Below are 27,863 nucleotides of genomic sequence, written 5' to 3'. Positions count from 1 at the left end.
AGATCAAAAGGAAGGAACAGGTGGCTTTTTTGTTGTTAGCTATCTTTCTCTTCATTCTGTTGAGTTATGGATGTGCTGAACTGAGTTATCACTATAAGAAGAAATCTGAAGATTATTCAAGGGAATCTCTTTGGAGCAAGTCTCCACTTGTATGAAAGACCCCTACATAAATTTTTCAATTTAAATAGATTTTAAGGTACTGATAAGACAACACATTTTTTTATTTTAGTACCTAAGAGTGAGTATACATTCAAAATTTTTTTATGGGGGTAAAAAAATTTTTTAACCTTTTCTTACTAGAGTCTTACACATTTATTTTGCACTTCAACTGTCAAGAACATTCAACCGCTGATTCTCTAGCATACCTGTTTGATAGGTATCATTATTTAGATGGAAAAGCTCTTCCCAAAGGAAGCTGGTTTAAAGATAAGCAAGACAAATGTCTGTTATATGAATCACATTAACAGCCAGCAATTTTAGTGCTTGACCTGGGAATACATGGGCAAGGACAGTATTTCACATCCACTTTAATTTCAAACAAAAATAATTTATTTTAAGGAAACAATTCTTCGCATTGTTCAAAACATTAATCAAGGCATTATCTCAGAAGACTTAATTTTCTTTACAAAGGAAAATTTCCAATTTGGTTCAAAAAATAAAGGCAAACCCCAGTAAGCAACATTAGAGAGGAGACGTAATACACAGGCCTACGCAGCCACATGAGATGGAGTTCCTGCTGCTTCGTTATTACACAGGTAGTTGCTTCCTTCAGCTAAAGCCTGAGCCCGGTATTTGTTTTATGCATATTGGGTTTTGTTCTATTACTTGGCAAGAGATTGTACTCCCTTGAGTCAGCTGTGTTCATTGGTCAGAATAAATTCTAGCATCTGACACCAATTCCATTAATCAAAGACAAGCCTGAATAAGAAAGATAATAGAAAGACAAAAATATCTGGTGAGCAATGAGCATTGTTTATGTATGTACGCTACTCAGTAATAGAGTAGAAGAGATCTGAGATACTGAGTTCAAGAGACAGGAAACTGTCTCTCAAAAAGGATAAAGGCCCCCTACATGAAACCTTCATCCCCAGGCAAAAAGTGTATGAAACAAGTAACACGTTATATTATTCATATTCTTAATACCTCCACCCTGAAGTTTAGATTTCCCCCAAAATTTCCATGTGAAGCCATTTTTGTTATTTCCTTACTTGTTTATAAATGATAGGCCACCTAGAACCAAAGTTTTGGGACATTTCATGACTGTACTGTATCAAGATGGTACAAAATTTGATTTCTAGAATTAAAGTTCCTAATTAATTCAATTAATTAAAAATCACCTCCATGAGTAAAATGTTCCATTTCAATACAAAGCCTGATACTTGCAAGCTGTTGTATAAGCAGCCGTAGTCTCTCTGGAGAAGATGGCTTTACACAGTTACACACACAGATTTGGATTTTCATTGTGGACCACTGAAGGGACAGATTAGAGTGAAATCTTTGTCAGTTTTTCTACTTCTAATTGGATGTATAGGTTTATAATAATTTACTCACACAACACATAGTTCTGCAATGATTTCATCATAATTTTCGATGACTTGAAGGATGTACTGGGACTGGCTTCAGTGATCAGGTTATTTTGAGTCTTAGAAATCTAATTGCAATTCTACACCTACTGACACACAATACTGTGAGTAAGAAGCAATTTAAAATTTTTAACACAATGGCACATAGAAATGGAATAACCTAGATACTGTTACTCCACTGTAATATTTTTCCTAACTTTATGTATCGTAAGGTCAAGAGAAATATAACCTATTCACATTGCCTTTTACTTTCAGGCAATTTGAAGCAACTGACGTGGTTTTAATTCCATATACCTCCTTGATTATTGTCATATAAATGAATATATTTAGGCATATCACACACTTTGTAAAGCCAATCTAGAAACGTCCAATTCCATTCTTTATCGGAGAGGCTGAAATTCACAACTGTAATCGAAGGTAAAAAAAAGTCTTTTTGAAATACTTTAATTTATTAGTAACATATATCTGATTCTTTGCCAGAATGTGGAGCTGGAGGGTATCCAAAATTCATTACATAATTATGGTACAGTGTGTGCAAATGTATATATACTGAAAAACTGCAAAATTATAATCAAAATCCACTTTTACTCTTAAATAATTTCTCGGGGGAACCACTGAGGGCGATACAGCATCCTTTTGGCCAGATAACACATCTCTCCAGAATTAATTCTTATAAAGGCAGTTCTGATTATGCTGATCCAAGCAGTGCAGTGGTGGCAGGTTGGGTAAAGGCAAAACTTTGCTTCTAGTTTCTCCAAACGCTGTCTCACTTGATTTAGGAGGGCTTGGGAACACCCAAGAATTATCTTCCGGAGAATTTCTGCCACAGGAGTTGTCTTCCTGAAAGTCTGCGCCATCACCAGGCACGGTTCTCTCATTATTTGTCCACGATTGGAGAACTGCTTTCTCTGATAAAACCTTTGTATCTCCCGGGAAAGGAGATGTGGTGTGAGAAAGGGCTTTGCCATTTGGTGAGAGAGGGGGATGTCTTTTGTACGTTGCAGTAAAATTCGTCAAATGCAGTTTTGTGCTGTCTCTCCCAAGGTCTTCAACACATCCTACTGGGGCAGAGGCTAGAAGGAAAGCACAGGCTAGATGTTAGTTTTCAAGCCATCTGTGAGCATACAGCACGGTAACACTTCATTAGTTTGGAGGATGACTGAAGCACTGTGACCTGGAAGTAGACAATCTGAGCTCTAATCATGGGTCAGCTCTTTACTCACATTGTGACTTTAGGTAAGTCACTTAACTGCTCCAAGTGCCACTCTCATTTGTAAAATGGGCACAGGTATTCCCGTCTCACCTATATCACAGCACTAAGGATGAATGAAGAATTTCACTTAAGAAATTCTTAAGTGAAAAGTAAGAGTTAAAACACAAGTAAAGATCCCTGTTCTTGGCTTTTATCATGGCTTAGAGAAGATCTGAGGGCAGTGGACGTGTTAGTGGGGATTGAGAACGTTGTCCTTCTTAAGTTTTAATATTTGTTAGCTAAATATAATATTCTTTTGCTTATTCAAACCTTTTCTCCATAGGTGGTCCAGAAATAAATCTATTTCACAGATAATTACATTATATTGTGAGTTGGTAAGATCCAAATGAAGTTTTACAGACGTTTTAATATGTATTCAAAGGCTTTTATGGATAAAGACAGTTCAAATAAAAGCTTTAAAATCTTGTTTCTTGTAAAAAATAAATAATAAATGTAAATTCTGATCACAATATAGGTAAACTGGGGAAAAAAAGCAAAAAATGTGTTTCGTACACATGCATTGGCTTACAAAACTAAGACTGCTCTAAAGCTATTATTTAGTCATAAGCCAGCAATGGTAGTATGCGTTTTTTCTCCCCATCCAACTTAACCTACCAGGGTGGGAAAGATAAATGAATTTTAAGCTTAAGAAAGATGCCAAGTTCAAGTAAGGCTTGACTCTGTGGTTTTAGAAGAAAAACACGCTGAACCACATTATGACAGCTCATTGGCTTTTCTTGGGAGGGCAGAGGTAGGGGCACGGGAGGACTAGAAATAACAAGTGTTCAGCTCTGGATAGAGGCAGTAAGTAGGTCAGGGAAAGAAGGTGATCTGGTCTTTGCTCCTCAAAGCAGTGAGCTCTGTGGGTGAGGAGTGACGACCTTGAGCCTGCTGATGTCCGTGAAAACGTGCTTAGGAAACTTACGGTGCAAAGCACCAGAAGACATACCACCCACCAGCTTGGAAGGGACAAAACAATGAGCTATTTCCAGGAATGGAAAAAGCATTTTCCTCCTATTTATTCCATAAGCAAACAGCCACACCAAAAACTCCCTGGAAAATTACTCTGAGTCTCTTTTAAGAAGTTTTATTTCCACCATCAACTTATGGTCTCCTCAGATATAACCCTGACCACTGGGAAATTCAAAGACAAACTTAACCAGAAGGTTAGCTACCTGTTACCATTGAGTTCATTCAGACTCACAGCAAGCCTGTAGGACAGAGGAGAACTGCCCCACAGGGTTTCCAAGGAGCAGCTAGTGGATTTGAACTGCCAGCCTTTTGGTTAGCAGCCATAGCTCGTAACCACTGCGCCTGCTAAAATACCACATTATGTCGCCTGATTCATAAGTAACTCTACAGAAACGGAAAGAAATATATCCCCTATTCTGAACTGTTTTCTTTCCCAATGTGTAACATTTTCCTGTGATATAAACACAATTAGATGGTGATTATTTTTTGTAAAAAGCCACATCTCATTTCTTTAGAAAGTAAATTTAGGGCATTCCATTTTATATTACCCAGCTTTTGAGAAATACACAAAACTGAAGAATTCTGATCAGTTAGGCAGTTAAATATGAAAGGCAATGCAATGAAAATTTTGTTGGGTAGAAGGGGATGGGGAGAAAACACCTAGTCTCTGCTCTAAGCAACGTCTCTTTTATGGAAAGAACAATTAAGTTTGCAAACATCTGGCTGAAAAAACAACCAACCAAAACAATCAAAATTATTTTTTTCTAAACAGTTTAAAAAGCTAGGTCTCTGGTGTATTCTGTAGCACTGGACTGAAAAATAGCATTTGGTGTCCTTTTTTTTTTTGGTAATATATGAAGTAGTTGTGGTTAAAGGTCAACTAGAGCAAACTTAACACCTCAGCCTTACACACATAAGCAACACTTGGCTGAGAAAAAAGCCACAAGGGGAAAAGAATACAGTACTGAAGAAAAAACACATCAGCAACACCTTTATGTGTGAAGCTGACCAGTGTGAGACTTAAAGCCAGAGCAGAGAATGGGTAGGCTGTGAACACACTATATATACTTTGGTTTATCAAACTCATTTGATGAGATTTTGATAAGATACTATAGCTAGCTGCTCTTCAAACAGTTTGCCTGGAATCGGTGGTTTCCGGCAAACACTGACTTGCCTTTTCTGATTGCTGTTGGGGTTTTCAGTTTTCTCAGTAGTTCAGCTTGTACTTGAGTTACCAGATGTAAATTTGACATTTCTCTCTGCAGTTCCCAGTATGCATTCTGCATGTTATCACTGAAATACAGGTTAAAAAAAAAGTCATTATTCTCTCGATGGACAGAAGGGAACAACTTTAAAATAGAAATAAACATCTGTATTTCTGCTAAAATTAATTTTGAGATAATATAAAATTTCCTCATTAGATAATTAAACTGAATATTAGGGCATTAAAATAAAGGAAAAGATCTCACGAGAATAACACCATCCTTCTGATCTCTAGCAATAGCCTGCAATGTACTAAACAGAAGGGTATTACAGAAAGAAAATTTCTAACCAACAAGAGTTTCTTCTCAGAATTGAGATTTTTTTTTTGTAACCTAGTATGTGCAGTGGTTTAAATATAATTAATAGTAAAAAATATGCTCTTAACTTGCAAATCTGACCAAGAATAAAGTTATATTCATTCAGGTATGATTTTAAATTTGTATTTATCTCCTAATCATTCCGTATTGATGATGTGAATTAAAACAATATGTCAATTGCTAAACGTATACCCAAGCCGACATTAAAATAAATTTTAGGTTTCACGCATTACTTTCTTTTATGTTTGACCGGGCTGTCTCATATTGTTGGTTTTAAACCAATGTGACATGACAGCCCAAGACATGAAGAGCCAGATGATTTCCTGGTAAGGGAAAAGACTAGAACGGGAGGATTCAATGAAACAGAAGTAAAAACTTGACAAATGCCTCTGATATTTTTGTAATTAAAAGTATTTTAACTGAATTATCTCAAACATTTTATAAACGAGGTACTTTAAACCTAATGTTGACAGATTTTGGTGTTCTATTAAACATTCTTATTTGTCTATTCATGATTTTCTTCATTTTAGGCTCTTAATTGCCAACTATATGAATTGGAATTTTCAACATATATTATTACTTAGTTGCACAAGAATACATAAAATACTGAATGTAGGAATAACAGGTCTGATAGCATTCAAACAACCATTATATATTACCTCTAAGTGTCTGTTTAGTAGTATAGAAATCAAATTATACAAACATGTATAGCCTCATACCTCAATTTGTGCTTAACTAAATACAAAAACCTTTAAACAGACTTCAAGGGGATAACATCCTTGATAACAAAATCTAATATCCTCTCTAATTAAGGAAGCAAAAGATACATTCAAAAACTGAATTATTCTGAATTATGTAAAGTTAAATACCTTGTTTTTAGGGGGTGAAAATATTTCCATTCCACTCAGACTAATTCTTTCTTCAATAGAAGCAGTAGAATAAACTCTATACTGCTTTACAAAGATTAGGGCTTTTGAGGCGGGGGGGGGGGAGGAACGAGTTTAGTCTCATTTTAGCGTATTAAAAAATCTAGGGCTTTTTGCAAGTTTTCGATAGGTGTGAAATAATTACTTCACAAAAATTAGTTAACCACCTTCGTTTCACCACTGAACACTTGAGATGTTTGCTACAATGAATGTTTCGTATAGGAACCTGTCTTAATGTGAAGAGAGTGGTTGGCTTCTTGTACAATTCTGGGCATTGGATATGCTTTCCAAAGAGTTACTCAGTTCCATAGCAGTCTGTAAACACTATACATGTGCTAATCTGTGCAGGCAGTCATGACGTGAATAATATGGTTTAAAAATAGATGGTCTTACCATTGTTATTGGCATGAGATGGTAAATCAGTATCTGACTTGGAGAAAAGAAAAGCAAATGCCCAAGACAGAGTATGGGCACTGAAATACCAAACACATCTGAGAATCAGTTGACAGCTCAGCAAGAAAAATCAAAGAGAAACAATGACAACAGAGGTGTTAAAGCAGCGTCCCGTACATTTTCCAATTCAATCTAATGAAGACTGCTTCCAAATTAGGTTAAACTGAAAACTAGGTCTTTTTTCTATTGTCCGTAATGTCACCTGAATTTAAAGCAATGGAGATAAAAATCTGAAATGATTACTAAGTCTAAGCTCTCCCTCTTGTGGATAAAAAAGCAATGGCAGTTAGTGTTACTTTACAGGTAATAAAATTTTAGTCTTCAAGGTTCTGATACGTAAAAATTTATTTTTAGTTCTACCTACTCGAACAAAATTTTTAAACCATTTAAGTGAGACTGAAACAAGCAATTTGTCATCTCACAAATATTCAGTAGGTTTCAAACTAGCCTTATCTAGGTAGTTCTGAGACGATATGTAAATTGCCCCCTCATGCCCCCCTCCCCTGGGTTCCAATGCAAGCAGAATCCCAGTATTACAGTTAGTGGTCTATAAGGAACTTGTAAGATACTTGAAAAATATTGAAATCTAACACTACAGCATCCTGAATGAGAACCCTGAAAGATAAGATAGACACACACACACAAAAATGATGGTTGAGCATTTTACCGCATGCTAGGCACGTAACCCATGTTCTCACACCAACTTGGCAAACTAGGTAACCTCATCTTACCATGAAGAAACAGGTTCAGGAGAAGTTACTTTACCATGTTGCTCACAGTTGTCTTTCAGTTATGCAGTCTAATATCAGCTGATCACTGCCATTTTGATAGCATCATCATACACTGACTGCCAACACAACCTTTTCAGCCATAATATAAGATTTCACACCTCTAAAGTTGACGTGTATGAAACCTGCTTGTCCACATTTCAAAGAGAACACATCCAGCTTACAATGTAAGACTGTATGAAAGCCCAGTTTTCTTCATTGACACTACACATTTTACTCTTTCTAATACTGAAGTGTTAGAAAAATCTACTTAACTGAGTTTCTACTTCAGCCATACGTATTTTTACTTAACTTTCACAGTTACTGAACTGTGACATCCCCCCAGAGGAGCTACCATTAATGCATGGGTTATTCATCGCCAGGAGTTACAGACTCAGAAATGCATGTTTTGACATCTGCGACTCTCCCAAACTAGTGGTTTTTAAACTGTTGATTGCAAGGCACAGCAAGGAACCGTTTTACATTACAACACAGACAAGTTATGAGTTACGCTTATTACATGTGATGCACTCTGCTATGTTCTACTGTTATATTCCCTGTTTGAAAAAACACTCACAAAATTTCCTAACTAAGGGAACACAGCAGTTTGAAACACACTAGCCCATGTTTCAGTAAGCCATCTGTAACACGGTTCCACCATACAAGTTTACAGATGAGCACAAGAAATACAGTAACTCCATTCCCAAATGTAGTTTAAGAACAGCAGCCAATTTTAACAACTAACAACAAAAACAGGACACTGGCCAAATGTCTGCTACTGCTAAATAATGGTAAATACTATGTAAAAGGCCTCCAGTAGTTAAAAAATTCACTCTGTCTTAAGGAAACAATACAGTAGTACTTCATTTGCCTGGCCATATGATGGAGGAAATAAAAAAAGGAGTTTTCCAAAAAGGGAAGCTTTCCAAATAACTGAAAAATAATCTTTAAGGACATCTAAACTTTTATTATCTGGGCTGTTCCCATTTAAAAGTGAATGAAGTAATTCAGAAAGCATGGTAAGATACAATATAAATGATGAGGTAAGGACAAAAAAAGACCATGTAGTCAGGAATAAGGCTAACATAAAAACACATGATGCAAAGTTTGCTAAGAATAGGCCACAAATTTAGTTATAAAGTTCTCTAGTTGCTAATCAGAACAGGGAAACCTTTTACACAAGTCACACTGCCTACATAGGACAAATGTAAATCAATGTGCAAAAACCCCGCGAGTGGACTTGAGCACTAGGGGAACCACTAGGACACGCTTCAGTTACACAGGTAACACCATGCCCTGGGTATGGCTTTAATATATGGTAACTTTTAAAGAGAACTTGAGATAATCCTTTTAGAACATTATTTCTGTCAGCTGATGCTATAATACTGAGCTTCATAGTATTCAAGATTGCGAACTGAAGCCACAATTACAGCTCCGCACAAATACAGTCTGAAAAAAACCACCTTTCCCATTATATATTTTTTTTTTCTTTGAAAGCCTAGCTTTGATCAGTGCTACATTCTAAATGTGCCCTCTAAGCTAATAACCCCAGTGTAGCTAAATGAAATGACTGACTGACTGTGTAAGAACACACCTACCAAAACTAATGACTTCAGTTTCGGAAGAACTCAACCTATAGACCTTCTTTCTGGACACAGCCTTCTGTTCTATCTGCTGCTAAACCCATCTACTGGGTTTTCATTTCAGTCACTCTATGTTTCAGTTATAGAACCCCTACTGGTTCTTTTTTACTTTCCAATTCTTTCAAAATTCTCAATTTTGTTTTTTATGTCCGTGAAACATAGAGTAAGAACAGCTTTTTTTTTTTTAAGTGAACTATAGCTTGGTGTTTTTTTTTTTTTGATCTCTATCTTTTGTCTGCTTGTTTTTGTCTATGCTGTCAGTCTCCTAAGAATCCTCCTCCTTTCTGGTTGCATGTGGGAGACTTAAAATGATATTATCATCTTCCAGGGAGTATTTACGTTTGCTTTAGCCACACACTTGGGAATGTTAACACTCCGGGATCCCTTTAATTGTATTTCAGGGACTGAGGATACTAAACTATATGGGGAGAGCCTGTCTACTTTCAATTCATGCTTACCGTAAGGTGCAGCCCTTCAGGGCCCCCACCTAATGGGAGCTGATCTCACCAAGGCCAACCCCTGCCATGGCACTGGATTCTAATCCCTGTTCACCTAACCCATTCTGAGGCTGTCTGAAGCACCCCTTCAAAAATCAGCAAATGCTTCCAGGGGAAAAGCAGCCTCAAAAAACTGGGCTTACCTTCTTGGGTTTTAACCTTCTCTCAAATCCTTCACTATCTTGTAAAATACCTGATGCCTTCCAACAAGTATTTCTGGGGGGTGATCAGCTTTTAAAGTTATTCTCAGTGAGACTGTTGATCAAAATTATCTAATCCCCCTTGAATGGAAGCAGAAGTCCCATTCTATATCAGGTATCTATATCTACACTACACAGCCCCTTTATGCGACCAACTCTGATTCTAACATATTTACTTATTCCCTACCTCTTTCCAAAATGATTTAAAGCAACTTATAAAATGGACAAATACAGCAAAATGAGTAACACTTAGGTTAACTGGAGAAAAGATATGCTGAAATGACATAACTTTTGTGATCTCAGGTGAAAAACAAGTCCTTTAAGGCAAAAGTTTTCCTTCTCTACAGCCTTGAGAAATAGCTTACACAGACAGTGTCCTAGACACGTTTTTTTTTTTCTTGATGTAAAAGCGGAAGGCGTAATTGAGGTACAGTTCAGACAGCAAAGTAGTTGTGACAGAGACTGTATGGCCTACAGAGCCCAGAACATTTGTTAGTGGGCTCTTCACAAAAGCGTGCCAACTGCTCATATACAAGAGTGGCTAGATACCATTTCCTCAAACTCTTCTCCTTAATTGATCATTTCTCCCAATTCCGTTTTTGAAAGGAATAGGTGGGAGAAATTCACATGATTTACTTAGGTCAGTAAACTTTGGAAGCCAAATGATCCAACAGAAGTTTTAACAAGGAAGTCAAATCGGTAGTTATCATTGGATGGTGGGGGTATCTACATAGAGGCCATGCTAAACAGCAGAAACAAACTTACCAGAAAAATTTAAAGCACAGAACTTAAATAACTTAAGTATGATGTATTTGAGAAAAAAAGGTTGAAGTATGTGAACTCCGATAGTTACTTTCTGTTTTTACCATCTGTTTTTACCGTAAGAGGAGAGCTCGTGCTACACAAAAGACTAATTGTTCAAGTCTGCCCTTGAGACAGATACTACTGAAATGCATAATTCTTTTTTTTCCCCTTATCATGTTTTAGGTAGAAGTTTACAATGCAAATTAGTTTCTCATTCAAAAATTTATACACAAATTATTTTGTGACATTGGTCGCAATCCCTGCAATGTGTCAACACTATGCTCCTTTCACATAACACCCAGGGTTCCCTGTATCCATTTGTCCAGGTTTCTGTCCCATCTTGCCTTCTCATCTTTGTTTTTGGGCAGGTGTTGCCCATTTGGTCTCGTATCCCTCACGTGTTACTGTTTGTTTTATAGGCCTGTCTAATCTTTTGCTGAAAGGTGGACTTCAGGAGTTGCTTCATTCTGAGTTATCAGGGTATCTGAGGGCCATAGTCTCAGGGGCTCCCCTCCAGTCTGTCAGATCAGTAAGCCTGGTCTTTTTTGTGTGAATTTGAATTTTGTTCTAAATTTTTCTCCTGCTCTGTCGGGACCCTCTGTTGTGACCCCTGTCAAAGCAGTCAAGTGGTGGTCGCTGGGCACCATCTAGTTCTTCTACTCTCAGGTTGGTGGAGGCCATGGTTCATGTGGTTGGTCCATTAGTTCTTTAGACTCATGTTTTCCTTGTGTCTTTGGTTTTCTTCTGAAATGTAGGATACTTTAAGTACAAAATCAGGATTACTTACAGAATACCTCTACATACCTAGCTTCTTAAAATTATATTTAAAATATGACTGGATGTTCAAAGTGTTTGTTTAAGGCATCACAATACGGACTTTTCTACTAATCAAGTTCAAGTTTGTTAAGTAACAAAACTATTTTTTAAAAATATATGATGGTCAAAGATTACATTCAAGATTCTTTTTATTTTTAAATAAAATCATAACAGAAATCTAGGTACCTACACAAAGTGGCCTGCAGAAGACAGACCATGTATTTTTGTTTAATGTTGAAGGATGGTCATACCTTGAAATGCTCAGTCTCTGGAGATCTCTGCTCTTCAGATCATCTCCTTGAGACAGATCCTGTCATTTGTTTTAAAAAAAAAAAATTGTTACATTCTATTTATTCTCAAGACTTTCTTGCCAGACATGTTTTCAGCTTTTATAAAAGACATCTGTAATGTACAGTGTAAGACTAGATTTTTTTACTCAATTCCAGTGAAATACCTCCAACCTACATCAGATATTTCTAAATCACTTCCAGTTATCTAAAGGTGTTCATGTTTTAATTTTCTTTCAAAATTAAACTACTCCCATGAAAAAGAATTTGGAGTCTCACACATAATGTATTTAAGACACCAATCTGAAGTCTGTATTCGATAAGAGTAAAAAAATTTTTCTCAATTACTGTTTTTTTTCAAGGTACAGCTGAAGGAATTCCATAGGAAATGGAAGTATATTGGCATTTCAGTCTTTTTATTACAAAAAAGAGCCAAAGTTTACAGGTTACTGTTGAAAACAATGAGTGTATGTTTCCTCCTCCCACACAGACAACAAAATAACTTGCTATGAATTCTAAGTGACCATTTGCAAGGACTTCATAAAGTCTTTGTATATTTTTAAGTTTTAGTAGTTCAAGTAGTAGATATGACAGAAAGAACCTATAAAGGGTATTTAAAAGTAGGCTTAATATGTCTAAGACAATTCTGACAGTTTTCTGCAATGCATTCTCATTTAAAGTTCTGTAACAAATAAAAATGGCTATCACTACTAATTCTAATGGCAGAAGTGGGCTGTGAAGAGAATAAAATTTAATTTTACTATTTCTTATATAATCTAGATTATATATTTTAATGTGGAACTGTTAAAAAGCTACACAAGACTTCACAAGTAGCATGAACTTGGGAACATAAAATATGAAAAATACATTATAGGAATTTAAACATTTTGGACCCCTGATTCTCCAGGAAGTACTAAATGCTGTAGAAATTAATAATTAAATTGCATCTTAGGGAGGCCTACGGAGAGGGGGAACGGAACTGGCCCTCAAGTTAGGGGAGGTTTGACCACTAACAAGATGCATGACTTTGGGTATTTTTCTTCCCTGTTCTCCAGAGGAAAGCAAAGAATCAGATCAGATCATTTTCAGTTCCCCTGTGTCATTAATTTTTAATATTTACAACTAGTGTATTTTTTAAAAAATAATTTTTATTGTGCTTTAAGCGAAAGTTTACAACTAGTATATTCTTAAACTTACTATAAACAATAAAAATATCCTCATTCTTAAAGTCAGTGATAAAAAAAACGCTGCATTTGTGTGGAAAAGTATTTTTCCAGCCAATCTCCTAAAAATTCAGAAGATCTAATGTAAATCTGCAGTAAGCTCAAAGGGATTTTCTTTAATATTCAAAGACCCTGCTCCTGGACAGTCATCAGTTTGCCATTTTCTAAAGATGGAAATGGGTTTGTTTCCCAACATGTCCACACAACACTAGTGCCCTGTGAGGTGGGAGTTTCACATAAACAGGGCCGCATGGTCATATAACCTTGAGAAACAAATGCTCAAGTTAAACAGGTCCCTATATTACAGGACATGTCTTCTAAATAAACTCTACTCTACTGACCCAGTTCTTATATTTCTTTGGCCCTACAGTTTGTTTTTCTGAGGATCAACTGTTCTGAATATAAATAGATGGAAAATTAACGAATGCAAAAAGTCTAAAAGGCCCACAGAGTCTGGAATTGACCCTGGAACCCTGACCTCACTTAATACCAGATACTCATCAACTGAGTTCATTAACTAAACACTTAAAAACAAACAAACAAACAAACAATTATGTCAATGACAGATGCTATTATACAATTCAGAAGACACTAAAATAATGTTTTACAGAAAGTAAAGCAAGACTGGTAAGGTGAACACAAACCTCTCCCCTTGGCCTGCTCTGATTCCCGTTATCTAAGAGAGCTGGGTCAGCATCACCACTGAAACAGGCCTGGAAAGTACACATCCCGTGGTGTCGAGACGTCAACTTGGAGCCACTCATACACCGAAATAAAGCACTTCTAGTTCGTTTGTCTGTCTCAGTTGTGACTCCTGTTTTAGTTCACATCTCCCCCCACCCCAAAAATAAACTGTAAAATTGGGGACCATGTTTTAATCTTTTTTAATATTCCCTCTTTATCTTCAGCCCTTAAAGTTACGTAGTCTCTCATGCGCAATTTCATCATCAGTAAAAGTGATTTTTCTAAAATTTCTTCTGTTTCTGTGATTTATGATCACGAATAAAACTAAAAGCAAAGTGTATTCCCTAGCACCATCTAGTGGAAAAGAGTAACTACTAAGAACTGAAACGAGAACCAAATTCACCTGGGGATCTTGTTAAAATGTAGATTCTGATTCAGTATATTGAGTGGAAATTCTCGGCAGGGGCTCAAGCCAAAACAAACTGGTCGGAAGCCCTGGTTACAATAAGTAAACTCTAAGGTTTTTTTTAAGCAACCTATTATTCTAGAATCATGTTAAAAGTACAGAGTATATCAAATTTTAGCAGAAATGATTAAAAGGGAAGCTAAACACAGACTGTTCAGAGAATAAGAACATTCCCTTTCTAGGTAGTTACCATTCATGTCCACTCTGCAGTTCAATACCAAACCAAATCCACTGCCATCGAGTGGATCCGACGCACAGCAACCTCAAGGACAGAGCAGCAGCACCCCACAGGGTTTCCAAGGCTGTAGGCTTTAGGGAAGCAGACTGCCGCATCCTCCTCCCACTGAGCAGCTGGCGGGTTGAAACTGCCGACCTCACATTTATCAGCCAAGTGCTTTAACCACTGTGCCATCAAAGCTCCTTACATTTTAATACCTAATTATAAATCCTACACACAGAGTACTGAATTTCTCAATTTAGTAATTCTTTAGTACCGTTTGTTTGGATTTTTGCAGCTCTCTTTTGAGATCGCTACATTCTTTCTTCACCAGTTCCAGCTCTTGTTCCAAACCATGGATCTTCAGGTCACAGCTCAACTTCTCCACCTCCCAGTTCGATGACGGTGGATTTAAATTCCTCATCACTACAAAAAGGACAGGCGTCAAAACTGTTACCTCTGCTTTCTACATTGGCTGCAATCCCAAGAAGGTTATGCTGCTGAAGATAAAAGAAATGCTAATATAAAATGTATAATAATTAATAATTGAAAAAAAGTAATGACTTTCAAAGATCTATGCTAGTAAGAAATCTAGTAATTTTGGTTTAGAATGTATTATTCACTCCCACCCCCCATTTTCTGTGTAGGTTAAAGTACAAATTTGCCAGTCTGGAATTTTAGAAGATGCTACAGTAATCAAGCATATGCTAGAATTGTACACAGATCAATAATCTCCTATTTTGCATGATAAAAATAATAAATTGATGCACACTCAGCTAATCTCTTCACCTAGTCCCTTCAGGGAGTATAAAGTTTGACCATCAGGCCCGGAACACTGAATGGCATGATGCCAAAACAATTTTATCATCAACATTTCAAAGTAGAAAACTCAATACAAGTGGATACTGCTTTATTCTTGACCCTGAACACGGTACCTTTGTCTCTGTATTTAGAAACACCCCCAACCAGCTGTCCTGAGATTTCCACTCCCATCAGCAGGTCTCCTAAAGGCCCCTGCATCAGTGTTCATGGGTACAGGCTAACAGTGGTATCCCTCAGACCTGACTTTCCACCCCAACATCTCATCTGCACATTTTCACGACCTTCAGAAAGGAAAAATATAAATAAGCAATTGTGACTATTCCATGACAGTGTAGACAAAGGCTGTGCAGAAAGGAAAAGCCAGGGCAAGAGGACTGGATGAGGGTGGGGGATTACTCCTCTCCTCTACGTCATCACAAACGAGCCCTGAAGAAAAATCCTTGTATTTTCTCTTGGAAATGCACAATTTATAAGTTAAAATGAGCTGATACATCATGAAAGCAGAACAGAGAAATTAACATAAGCCTAAAAATTAAAAAATAAGGCCTAAATACAGATGTAGAAAGTTGATAATGGAGGTAACACATAAATGGACAAATGCATTAATTCTGTAAGAATATTCAGAACAAGTAAGTGGCATACCCTGCTGAGTTTCCACCTCTGTCCTTAGCTGGAGAAGCTCTACTTCTTTAGATTGTAGCTGCTCATTCAATACTTTCAAAGATTCAGAGTTGTCTTTATTCTAGTTAAGTAGGGAAAATGCCAAATTACATTCAATAAAATCAATAAGTTGGTATTCTATCTTCGTTTTCGGGTCGATACTGAAAAAAACTCATTCTAGCCTTTAAAAGCAAGATGGGAAAATAAACGTAGCTCTCATCAATCTTTTTTTCCTTTCTTTTTCTAACTTAGGGCATATTTCGTTCAACAGCTTTTTTTCTTTTTAACATAATGAATTATCCCACCATCTCAGGATTTTTCAACATAAGTCGGCAGTGCCAGATGCATTTAAGGCCCACACGTCATTACATAATATCTATTTTGTATAGAAATAATTTATAAATATTATAAAAAATTCTATTTTTGCCCTGAGCATCTGTGATTTTATAAACGTAAATATTTAACCTCTTTGAACCTTAAACTTCTTGAAGGAGAAAACTCATCTGCAGTTTGTAGATAATGTTCTTTTTAAACCAACTTACCATTTTATCCAATTTGCTCTTCAGATTATCTCTATCAATGCAGACCTCTCGATACGCATGGTAGGCCTTATTTACTTGTTCTCGTCCCACAGAACTTTCGTCATCTAATCGAGCCCCTATAAGCTAATGGCAAAAAATTAGCACACGAAGGATATTATTAAAAGGGGATTTTGAATAAAAAATAAGTCAGTCTTCTGATGGGTCCGCATCTAACTTTAATCATGTAATGCGGGTGGCACAAGCAGCCTGCAGCTGGCCACTAACCTAAAGGCTGGTGGTGGGAACCCAGCCAGCAGCTCCACAGAAGACCTGGCAACCTGCTTCTGTTAAGAAAACCTCCTGGAGCAGTTCTACTCAGTAACACATGGGGTTGTCATGAGTCAGGGGTCAACCTGATGGCTGCTAACAGCAGCATAGTAAAGTGAACATTTCACTTCCGTATAATTATACTGATTAAAAAAGCATAAAAAAAAGAGAGAATTTTTTAGAAGCCTTCTATACCATGTTTTATAACCTGTCGATTCATCGCAGTATTTCACAACACATTATCCTTCTGAAGTTCTTAAGCATCTCTGAAGCCGTTAGTATCAAATGCCCGTCATCAGAAGAGTAGCCAGTTAAGGTAGAGTTGACTTTTTAAGGAATACGTTTGTTAGTTCATTAAATCCTGCATTATTCCAGAATAGGACTGAACAGGATTATTCGGTCACAAAGTACAGAAATATTTCCCATAGTAACCGTATACCAAATCACATTTTTCCTACCAAATTTCAAATAACATACATAGCTATGAGCGCCGAAATGTTAATTCTCTCATTCTATCCCAGTATGTCACAAACGTATTTAATTACCATTGAAGCAAAGAATGAATTCATATGAATGCAAAGAAATTATGGTTATTTTTACAACCGACTCCCCTCTAGCCCCAGCAAGCCCCATCCCCAAGCTTCTGTGACAGAAGAACTCACTCTCTTGGCTGCTAAGAATCCATTTCTTTCACCCTTTGTGGAAGCTGCTCTTTATAAAATAGAGACGCACTGATCTGACCTGAAGAAATATACACTAAGGTAAGGAAAAACTTCAAAACTCAAAAGTAAACGGGGAAGCGGGGACCATTTCTCAAGACATGAGGCCAAGAAGATCTTGCGATTAAATCAGCCACCTTGTTTATAAAGGAGCAACAGTTAAGCACTTGGCTGCTCACAGAAGGTTGGCAGTTCGAACCCATTCGGTGGCTCTACAGGAGAAGGCCTGGTAATCCGCTCCTGTAAAGATCAGAGCCTAGAAAACCGTCTAGAGCAGTTCCGCTCTGTCACATGCTGTCGCTATGAGTCAAAATTCAATTCAGTGGCACATAGCGTTTACAACACCACCTTGTTTGTACGTTCTGAAACATTTAGGAATGTCAAGATTCTGCATAAAAAGGTAAACACTGGACACTAATTCATCAGTTAAAAAAGCAGTATTCATATATGGGTATTCAAGAGCCAAAGAAAACACTGAGGTAAAGAAGATGAAAGTCCTGCTGTAACTTCAGTCTTGATCAAGAAATTGATATTAAACATTACTAAAACAATACTCAGAAAAGCCTCTTTTGGCTTTTCATTTCTTTTGTTGCTATGTCATTTACTTTTGCACGGATTTTAAAATTCTGAATACAATACATACAGCTATGAATGTTAAGGAGATCTGAAAAAAGGAAGGAAAATATTTGGAATATACCTCTTCCAAGTTATTTAATCCTACCCCACAAATATTCCCCAATCACATGGTATGTGAGTGACACTGTGACTAAGTACAATGCCCAAGGTTTGGAAATTAGCAGTGAAAGATGCTTGGAAATTTGGTTTAACTATGGAAGACAGGATAGAAAAATATAAAAAATTTCAAATATTGTGAATCATCCTTTATCTCATAAAACATAATGAGGGTAAAAGAATTACCTTTTCTTCCAAAAGTCTTACTCTTTTCTTTAACAGAGAGTTCTCTTTCTCTGAATCCTTTAGTCGTTTCTTGATGTCTTCATAAGCAGTGACCAGGGCGAAATGGGAGGCAACAGACTCATCTCCTGAATATACTGAGGCTGGAGTCACTAGGTCTCTCCTGTGGGCTTTTTCATGATTCAAAATGCAGATATCATCTTCCACCAGTGTATCCATGACAGCTAGTTCAAAGAAAAACACAGGGAACAGAAATGTCTCACTGAAGAAATGAGCAACAACAAAAAAAGATGTATTTAGAGTAATGTGAGTCAAAAAAAGATGTATTTAGAGTAATGTGAGTATCGGGGCAATGTTTAAAAACTCTGATTTTTTAGAGGCAGTATAGCACAGTAGCTAAGAGCATGGACTCCGGCACCAGACTGCCTGGATTTTCTAATCCAAGTTCTACCACTACCCTGTCTGATAGCGTCACTATGACTCAGAATGAACTGGACGGCAACGGGTTGGTTTGTTTTTTAATATTTAAGGAGCTCTAGTGGTGCAACGCTTAAGTGCTCGGCTGCTAACGGAAAGGTTAGCAGTTGGAATTCAGCAAAGGCTCCACAGGAGAAAGGGCTTGGCGATCTGCTCCTGTGAAGGTTTCAGCCGAAGGATACCCTAAGGGGCAGTCCTACTCGGTCTGATAGGGTCACTGTGAGTCAGAACTGACTTGACAGCACGTAACAACAGTAACATTACCTATACTTACAGTCACCCATTTATTATAACCAGAAAGGATACAAGTGAAGAGACATGAGGCGAGGTCTGAGAGCGTTCCTGGCACAGGGGCCTCCGTTGTCTCCAGGGACATGCCACCCTCTCTAGTTCAAGGATTTTCTCACCAATCTAGGGAATATGCATGATGGAGCCTTAATACAAAGTTATGTTCAATCAATGAATATGAATGACTGCATCATGCCCCTCCCTTCCTGAGGCCTGCTGCCAGAGTGGGGCCTGTGTAGCCCCCTACTTATTCACACATTTAAATGCTGGCTGGTTATTTTAGAAAGCAAAACCCAAAAAAAAAACCTGTTGCTGTCGAGTCGATTCTAACTGATAGCAACCGTATAGGACAGAGCAGAACTACCCCATACGGTTTCCAAGGAGCAGCTGGTGGATATGAACTGCTGACCTTTCAGTTAGCAGCTGAGCTCTTAACCACTACACCTCTGGCTATCCCAAGGGTTATTTTCAGAAACCAGAGATAAACAGTCAAAGCCAGTTCTTTATTTCCCAGTTGCTTACTAGTGCCAGTCACTGTTCAAAAAACTTTACAGATGAGGAAACAGGTAGAAAGAATTTAACTTTACCACAGTAACACAGTAAGTGGAGAGGTGAAATGTAAACACAAGTTGTTTAATCACAGAATCCATGTTTCACTGTGCTTGCTCTTCTCTGAAATTTCTTTCTTCCTGTGTCAATTAATGCCTGTAAAGTTTGTTTTCCTTTATTTCAGGCAATGTGAATAGTAATGAAAGCTTTCGTCTATTTTTCTGCGTCCGATCTTCTATCACAATAGTCTTGTCTTTCTGATTTTATAACTGAAAGCATCCAATTGCTCTCAAGCAAAGTCAGAATCTGGAGGTCGAGTTATTTGTCAATGTGGAGTGTCTAGTTATATCTAGGATTATAAGGAAAGTAGGCAAAAACAAATCTGTGTACAAGGTTGGGTAGGTGAAACTTATAATCCAATCAATCTTTACCAACACGGATTTAAAAATTTCTACCATACAGGGTAATTTGTATTCTTAAATTAGAATTTAAGAATCAACGTTCAACCATTTCAGGAGGAAGCATATGATCAGGAACCGATGGTACCGAAGGTAGAAGTCTAAGCTGCGCTGAAGGCACTGGCAAAAAACAAGGCTTCAGGAATTGACGGAATACCAACTGAGATGCTTCAACCAACGGATGCAGCACTGGAAGTGCTCATTCGCCTATATCAAGAAATCTGGAAGACAGCTACCTACCCAACTGACTGGAAAAAATCCTTATTTAAGCCTGTTACCGAGAAAGGTGATGCCACCAAATGTGGAAATTACTGACCAATGTCATTAATATCGCACCAAGTAAAATTTTGCTGAAGATCATTAAAAAGCAGCTACAGTAGTACATCAACAGGGAACTGCCAGAAATTCAAGCCAGATTCAGAAGAGGACACAGAACCAGGGATATCACTGCTGATGTCAGATGGATCCTGGCTGAAAACAGAGAATTCCAGAAAGATGTTTACCTGTGTTTTATTGACTATGCAAAGACATTCAACTGTGTGGATCGTAACAAATTATGGATAATATTGTGAAGAATGGGAATTCCAGAATGCTTAATTGTGCTCATAAGGAATCTGTACCTAGATCAAGAGGCAGTCCTTTGAACAGAACAAGGGGATCCTGCGTGGTTGGTTGAAAGTCAGGGAAGGTGTGTGTCAGGCTTGTATCCTTTCACCATATAATCATCTGTTTGCTGAGCAACTAATCCAAGAAGCTGGACTGTATGAAGAATGGGGCATCAGGATTGGAGGACGATTTATTGGCAACCTGTGTTACGCTGATGACGCAACCTTGCTTGCTGAAAATGAAGAGGACTTAAAACACTGACGAAGGTCAAAGACCACAGCCTTCAGTATGGACTACACATCAACACAAAAATCACCAGAACTGGACCAATAAGCAACATCATGATAAACGGAGAAAAGACTGAAGTTGTTAAGGATTTCATTTTATTTGGATCTATAATCAACACCCAGAGAAGAAGCAATAAAGAAATCAAATGACACACTGCATTGGGCAAATCTGCTGCAAAGGACCTCTTGGAAGTGTTTAAAACCGAAGATGTCACCTTGAAGACTAAGGTGCGCCTGAGCCAAGCCTTGGTGTTTTCAATTGCCTCATATGCACGAGAAAGCTGGATGATGAATAAGGAAGATCAAAGGAGAACTGACACCTGTAAGTTGTGGTGCTGGTGAAGAATACACCATGGACTGCCAAAAGAAGGAACAAATCTGTCTTGGAAGAAGTACAACCAGAATGCTCCTTAGAAGGACAGTGAGACTGTGTGTCATACACTCTGGGCACGTTATCAGGAGGGATCAGTTCCTGGAGAAGGACATCATGCTTGATAGAGCACACAGGGTCGACGCAAAAGAGGAAGACCCTCAATGAGATGGACTGACACAGTGGCTGCAGCAACGGGCTTAAGCATAACGACTGTGAACATGGCAAAGGACTGGGCAGTGTTTCGTTCTGTAGTGCACAGGGTCGCTATGAGTCAGAACGGACTCGATGGCACCTAACAACAACAGTCAAAATGTCACCCCGATTTGTAAATCATATATATCAATAAACTTCAATTTCTATTACTGGCTTAATATGATTTTTGTTTTAACACCATATTAAACATCTAAGAGATAATATCTTCATACTCAACCAAATGAGGATTTATTTAACTTGAATAATTTTCTTTTTCTAAAGACTGATAGAAAACAAGATATAAGCCTAAAATCCTTGTTAAAACAAAAATCATTTCTCATCATCTACAGTCAAAATGTTATTGATGTGTGCTGTCGAGTTGATTCCAATTCATAGCAGCCTTATGTGACAAGCGTAAAACTGCCCCATAGGGTTTCCTAGGTTGTAATCTTTCCTGTAACAGATCACCAGGTCTTTTCTCCTGTGGTGCTGCTGTTGGGTTTATATCACTGACCTTTTGGTTAGCAGCCTAGCGCTTTAGCCACTGCACCACCGGGCTCCTTACAGTCAAAATACATGTCCTAAAGTTTGTATACTTTGCTCTAAGAATCAAAGCCTATGTACTTTAGCTTTACATAACGTTCTTTCTAACTAGCTCAGCTCTGTGATTTCCTATTCATTTTTATCATGAAGCAATCATTTTACTCAACAAGGAAAACCCAGTGTGGGAGAAAATGTACAAAAAATTATTATATCGTAGAGGTGAGTAATAGAAACAAAACAGAATGCTATGAGGATGGGGCAGTTATATTCAAAGAAAATACCACAAAAACAGAATGACTCATACTCTAAATGAAGACAGTGGTTACTGTAATCATACCTTTACAATAGGGTGAACACATGTGGCAATCAAAGGCCTGTAAGAGTATAGGGAGAAGGGTAGAGAAAGGGAAGGGTAGGAGATGAAACTGGAAAGACAGGATAGACACAAAATGAGATGGCCCTTTATAACAGAGACTATAGGTTTTGGCCCTTATTCTACTGCATTTTACAATATAGACCTGGATGTGATTACAGTGAAGAATACTTACACTATATTTGTTTAAAAAAAAAAAATCACAACCAAATGAACTATTTAGCATTGTGCCAAGAGTTTTATAAATATCTTAATTCTCATGACAATCTTATGAGGTGGAAAATCTCATGAAACCCATTTCACAGATGAGAAAACTGGGACCCAGAAAGGTCATGTGGTTTAGTCAGGATCAGACAACATGCAGCCCAAGTACATGGGTTTCAGAGCCTGAACTACCAATATTTCTCCTTCTCCGGTGAGGCTTTTACACACTTGAACTCATCAAGAACTACAAAACTAGGAACCCTGAGAAGGTTTACAAGTACCTTAAAGGGGATTGGGCATACTGATCTAACAACGTCACATATTATATTATACAGTAAGATAACTGGTCAAAATACTCATTTTTAGAACAAAATGAGTACTCAGACTGGCTCATTTCACGTATTTATGTTATCTTTTTTATTTACAAAGTGCCAAAAAATTGCATACGTTGCTCACCTTCTCAATATAAAAAAATAATTTGCATAAAAGAAGCACCTTTCAAGTTTTAAATCATTATCCTATACATTTATTCTGTACTCTGTAAATGCGACTTGGAATGCACTGGAAAGCTACTTACCTGTCCTAAATTTTATATGAGAAATACCCACGTGGTAACGTACAGCCAAGAGGAAATCCATTACTGGCACAGACAAGCACCAAAATCGATTAACTTTTAAAATAACTCATTTAAGTTTGCTGTAAACTGAAAGTTAAAATTTTAATTTGTCTCTGCAAAAATACACACCAAATCACATTAGTATCAGAAACTTTAATGCTTATCATATTATACTGTACAAACCAGCCTCCTAGAGATAAAGCTGCAAGGCCAGGGAAAACGCACATCCCAGGAAGGTACCCAATGCAAGCCAGACGCCCCTTATATTTGTTACCACAGGAACAGGAAACTGCTAGCAGAGCAACAAAGTAGCCCGTGTGCACGCAGCCTGAGGTGTCTCTGCTCATGCAAGCATTTTTCCTCAACATCTACTTCTACAGAGAATAAAGGTTGCTGCAGCAGTCCGTCTCACAGTAGGATTCAGTTTTACACACTATGGTTGTGATGAAGTATTTCCGGACCACGCAGTTTGATTTTCTGGATAAATGGTAAAAAGCCTAACTGGCTATTATACTTAACAAACTAGACCAAGCTATGGTTTACCCTTTAACATCTGGGCAAACGTACCCTCTACTGTAACTACCTAATTTACCATAATTGAAATTAAAATAAGAAAACTTTTTTTACTCTAATTTATACAAAATGAGTGCTATAATCATGTTATTAACAAAGGCTACAACTATCCAAAGACTAGACAATATTTTAAATAGTCTAGCAGGAATAACATTAACTTTCAAAACTTAACAAATGCCACAAAAAAATGTTCAAAGGCAAGCTTAAGTAGACTTCCCTCAATCATGAAATTCAATAATAAATGTACTCCACAGGCACGTCACAAAGAAATTTCTTTTTCAAAAACATTCCAAGAAACTAGAGACAACCAAAGCAGTGTTTCACAAAGTGAGGTGTGCTCCACTGTCTTAGACTCACTTGGAGTTTTCAAAAACACTGGTTTCTAGGCTCCACCAGAGATCTATGGATATCAGAACCGTACTTCCAACAAACACCCTAAAAAACGAACAAAAAAACCCGTTGCTCTTGAGTCTATTTCACCTCATGGGGACCCTATGTGTATCGTAATGGAACTGTACTTCACTGGATTTTCAATTGCTGTGATCTTTTATAGATTACTGGGCCTTCCTTCTAAGGTGCCTCTGAGTGGATCTGAGGCATGAACCTGTTAGTAGTCAAGTGCCTAACCATTTGTACCACCCAGGGACTCCACAGAAGCACCCCAGGATTCTGAAGTCCCAGTGAAATATAAAACCCGCTAGAGGGAGGAGTCCCTGGGAGATGCAATGATTAAAACACTTGCTGCTAACCAAATGGCTGGAGGTTTGTATCCACCCAGAGGGACCTAGGAAGAAAGACACGGCGAGGTACTGCCAAAAAACCTTGAAAACCCTATGGACCACAGCTCTACTCTGACACACATAGGTTTGCCAAGAATTTAAATCAACTCAATGGCAACTGGATGAATCATGCAAACATTTTATATATTAAATTCTGTTTACAGAAGTTTACATAAAGTATAAATGAAAAGAGAATTGGAAAAGATTGAGATAAAAGATGTTGAGAACAGTGAAGTTACATAGAATGGCAATGGGAGAAAGAAAGGCATAATCTCTCAAATAAGGTGGGTAGAAAAGAGAAAAATAGTTCCTGAGGCTAGGAAAAGAGACATAAAAAAAAAGATTCAAAGGTTATTACAGTAATGAGAATTAATTTAGACATCAAGATCCTAAATTCCAGTCTTCACTGCAATCCATATTAAAAGGGCCCTCAGTTCTTCATAGGTACATACACCTGAGTTTGGGATACTAGAAAAGATAGAAATATCTCCTGACACCAGGGTGATCTTTTTTATAGGAATAAACACGATTACCCTGTCATATTTCATATCTACCATTTATCGATCATTTACCATATGCCAGGCACTAGTGGTTTTACACACAGTGCCCACTATTATCCAATTGAAAAACTAAGTCTTAGAAACATTAAATAGCTTACCTAAAGCTACACAACTAATCAGTGGCAAAGCTGGGATGCGAGCCCAGGTAAGCTGACCTCTAGATCTGTGCCTGTCATAAAACATTCACAAAGCAATATAACTTGGATTCTGATCTGCCCAGTAAGAGTTTAGACAAGGTAGAACTATACACTAGAAAGAACACAGGGTTTAGAAGCCCCGGATTCTAGTCTCGGTTCTGCCACTTTGATCAGTGCGCTTCGCTTCTCCAGGTCTAAATTTTCCCACCTATAAAATGACACAGTTGGACTACATCACTAAAACACCACCTTCCTATATTGAGAAGGCAATTTCTTAACCCAAGTATGAACAGAAATCTAAACAGGTAGAAGGGAATCAACATTTTTGCCAGGCTAAGAAATATACATACACATTACTCAACTCCAAACCAAACTTGGCAAGAAAGGTATTACTACCACCGCAGAAGAGAAACTGAGGCTCAAAGAGGTGAGGTAACGTTGCCTTTGATTACATCAGTACTATGTGACAGATCTGGAGTTTGAATTAAAGCCTGTCTCATAGGTTCTTTCCTCTATTATTACTTCTCGAACTGGATCTTATTTAGAATTTCCATCAAGTTTCTACTTCCGCAAAGTCAGGGTATTCCCGTACTCACTTCCTATGATCTTCAAGATACTACGGAGCAAGGGTTATGGATTACATCTTATAAATGCAGACAGACCAACACTTAGTTCTCTTTCCCTATGTGTAGCGCAGTAAGTAGGGGCAGATTCGGCCAAACTAGTTAATTTAGAAGGGATGATCAAGTGCCTTTTTTCAAGATGCTATCACTCAGTGATAAACTCAGGAAACTCTGTGGGGCAGTCCTACTCTGTCCTATAGGGTCACTATGAGTCGGAATCGACTCGGCGGCAGTGGGCTATCATTCAGTGTATGTACCTTAGCGCTCCAATGCTCTATAACGCTTTAAGTGTCCAAAAGTGTGCTCAGCACCAGATATACAGTAAGAAAAGCTCCACTTTCATCTTCATGGTCCTCAGTTACCTCAGTAACTGCACTAGTCCAGAAATCAGTTTGTACAGCCAAAACCCAGTGCCATCCGACTCATAGCCAAGGAATCATAAAATTATCTTTCAAAGCCAGCACAGATATCAAGAGCAGACTATGCCTTTTCATGGCTTTCATAAAGTAATACATCGCAGTGAAACCGAGCACCCATTATACAGTAAATATTTCTGATGTTATCTATAATTTTTTTAATAGTGGTAAGACCACTATACTTCAATCCAGAATATAAGAAAAAAAATAGAAGTTACATTTTTTCTATTACTTCATGGATTATAAAGAACTTCATCACATCGTTAATCACGACAGCCCTCTGTGATGGTAATTGTTTGCCAAGTGTTTATGATATGCCATATAATCTAAGACAGACAAACATTAGAGAACTCAGAAGCCAAGAATGAAAATCAGCCAGTTGATCCCAGAGCCACCATAGCTCATAGAAACTATGCCCTACTCCCATTTTAGTAGAAAAAGGAGGAGGTTTAGCTTCTCGTAAAGATTTGAGGAAGGAACTGGAAAATTCAGGACTCACTTCCTGGTGTTCTGACTTGATCCCGTGCACTTCCACCACACGGTGCTGCCTCTTTCATAGTAAAACCTTGTATTTTATAGGAGTTCCCAGTTTACAAGCAGTACCCCGTTAAATTTCAACTATCCTGTGAGGAAGGCGTTATTTCCAATTTACAGATAATAGAGGGAGTAATCACAAGTTCGAAAATTAGAACTCGAATTTAAATTTCGCCTCGAGGTCTTGTTCAATCCAATTTAAAATTCCCATAGAAGGAGGGGTCAATTTCAATCCCGGTAAGTCACTCCCTTTGATCACCTTAGTATACTTCCAACACGTCCTGGAGCAATCTGTGTTTGGATCTGCTTTAATTTTCACGGGTCCTTCAGCTCATTCGTATGTGAGTTCCCCCTCTGTTGGGACGAAGGTCTCGGTCTACCTCGCGTGTCCTAGTCACTCAGCAAACACCGTACTGAATACACAGGTCAGACACCGGAGAAACGACGACTACCGACTGTTAGCCCTTGATAATGGACACGGGTTTGATGCCCAAGGCTGGGTGCTCCAGGCAGTGCCGTCCTAGCCACGGGTCCCCCTTTCCTTTCTGGTACAAAAGCCATTCCAATGAATGAACCCCAACCGAAAGGGTCCCTGCGAAGAGGAGCACGGAGGAGGAAAAAAAGGGTGCCAATAGGGGAGCAGTGAAGTGAAGCACCCAGGGCCTGGGACTGCTGGGGAGAGGCGGGTGGCAGGGGTAGGGGTGCCCCGGGGTGGGGTGCTCTGTTCAAAAACGGGGGGCCTGCTTTTGGAGAGAAAATGACAGGTCTCTCGGGCCCAGCGCGAGGGGCGGCGGCTGGCCCCGGCACTGCCCGCACCCCCATGCCAGGCCCGGCCGCGGCGAGTCACTCACCCCGCCGCCAGGCTACGCACGGCTGCCCCCCGGGCCGCTGAGTTTCGATTCCCCACGGTTTGGAAACGGATCGAAATCAAGCCGGGTCGC

At 38.2% G+C, this 27,863-nt stretch overlaps 1 protein-coding gene across 2 annotated transcripts; it reads right to left on the bottom strand.

Moving 5' to 3' along the window:
• Window positions 1–265: 265 nt before the first annotated feature.
• On the bottom strand, window positions 266–27,863 carry AZI2 (5-azacytidine induced 2). 2 transcript variants are annotated; one of them, XM_049870958.1, is made up of 9 exons: window positions 27,774–27,863; window positions 27,182–27,514; window positions 18,338–18,558; window positions 16,395–16,517; window positions 15,835–15,934; window positions 14,648–14,796; window positions 11,745–11,803; window positions 4,982–5,100; window positions 266–2,656 (listed from the first exon to the last, which is right to left on the bottom strand). In XM_049870958.1, the coding sequence occupies exons 3-9, from the start codon at window positions 18,551–18,553 to the stop codon at window positions 2,247–2,249; spliced, it is 1,176 nt and encodes a 391-aa protein (XP_049726915.1). In that variant the 5' UTR covers window positions 18,554–18,558; window positions 27,182–27,514; window positions 27,774–27,863; the 3' UTR covers window positions 266–2,246. The 2 variants fall into 2 exon arrangements, with proteins under 2 accessions (XP_049726915.1, XP_049726914.1); XM_049870957.1 differs by lacking the exon at window positions 27,182–27,514 and having other exon boundaries at window positions 269–2,656; window positions 27,774–27,862.

This window comes from Elephas maximus, chromosome 27 (genome assembly GCF_024166365.1).
Source record: "Elephas maximus indicus isolate mEleMax1 chromosome 27, mEleMax1 primary haplotype, whole genome shotgun sequence".
Taxonomy (NCBI): Eukaryota; Metazoa; Chordata; class Mammalia; order Proboscidea; family Elephantidae; genus Elephas; species Elephas maximus.
This window is presented reverse-complemented; position numbering and strand designations above follow the sequence as displayed.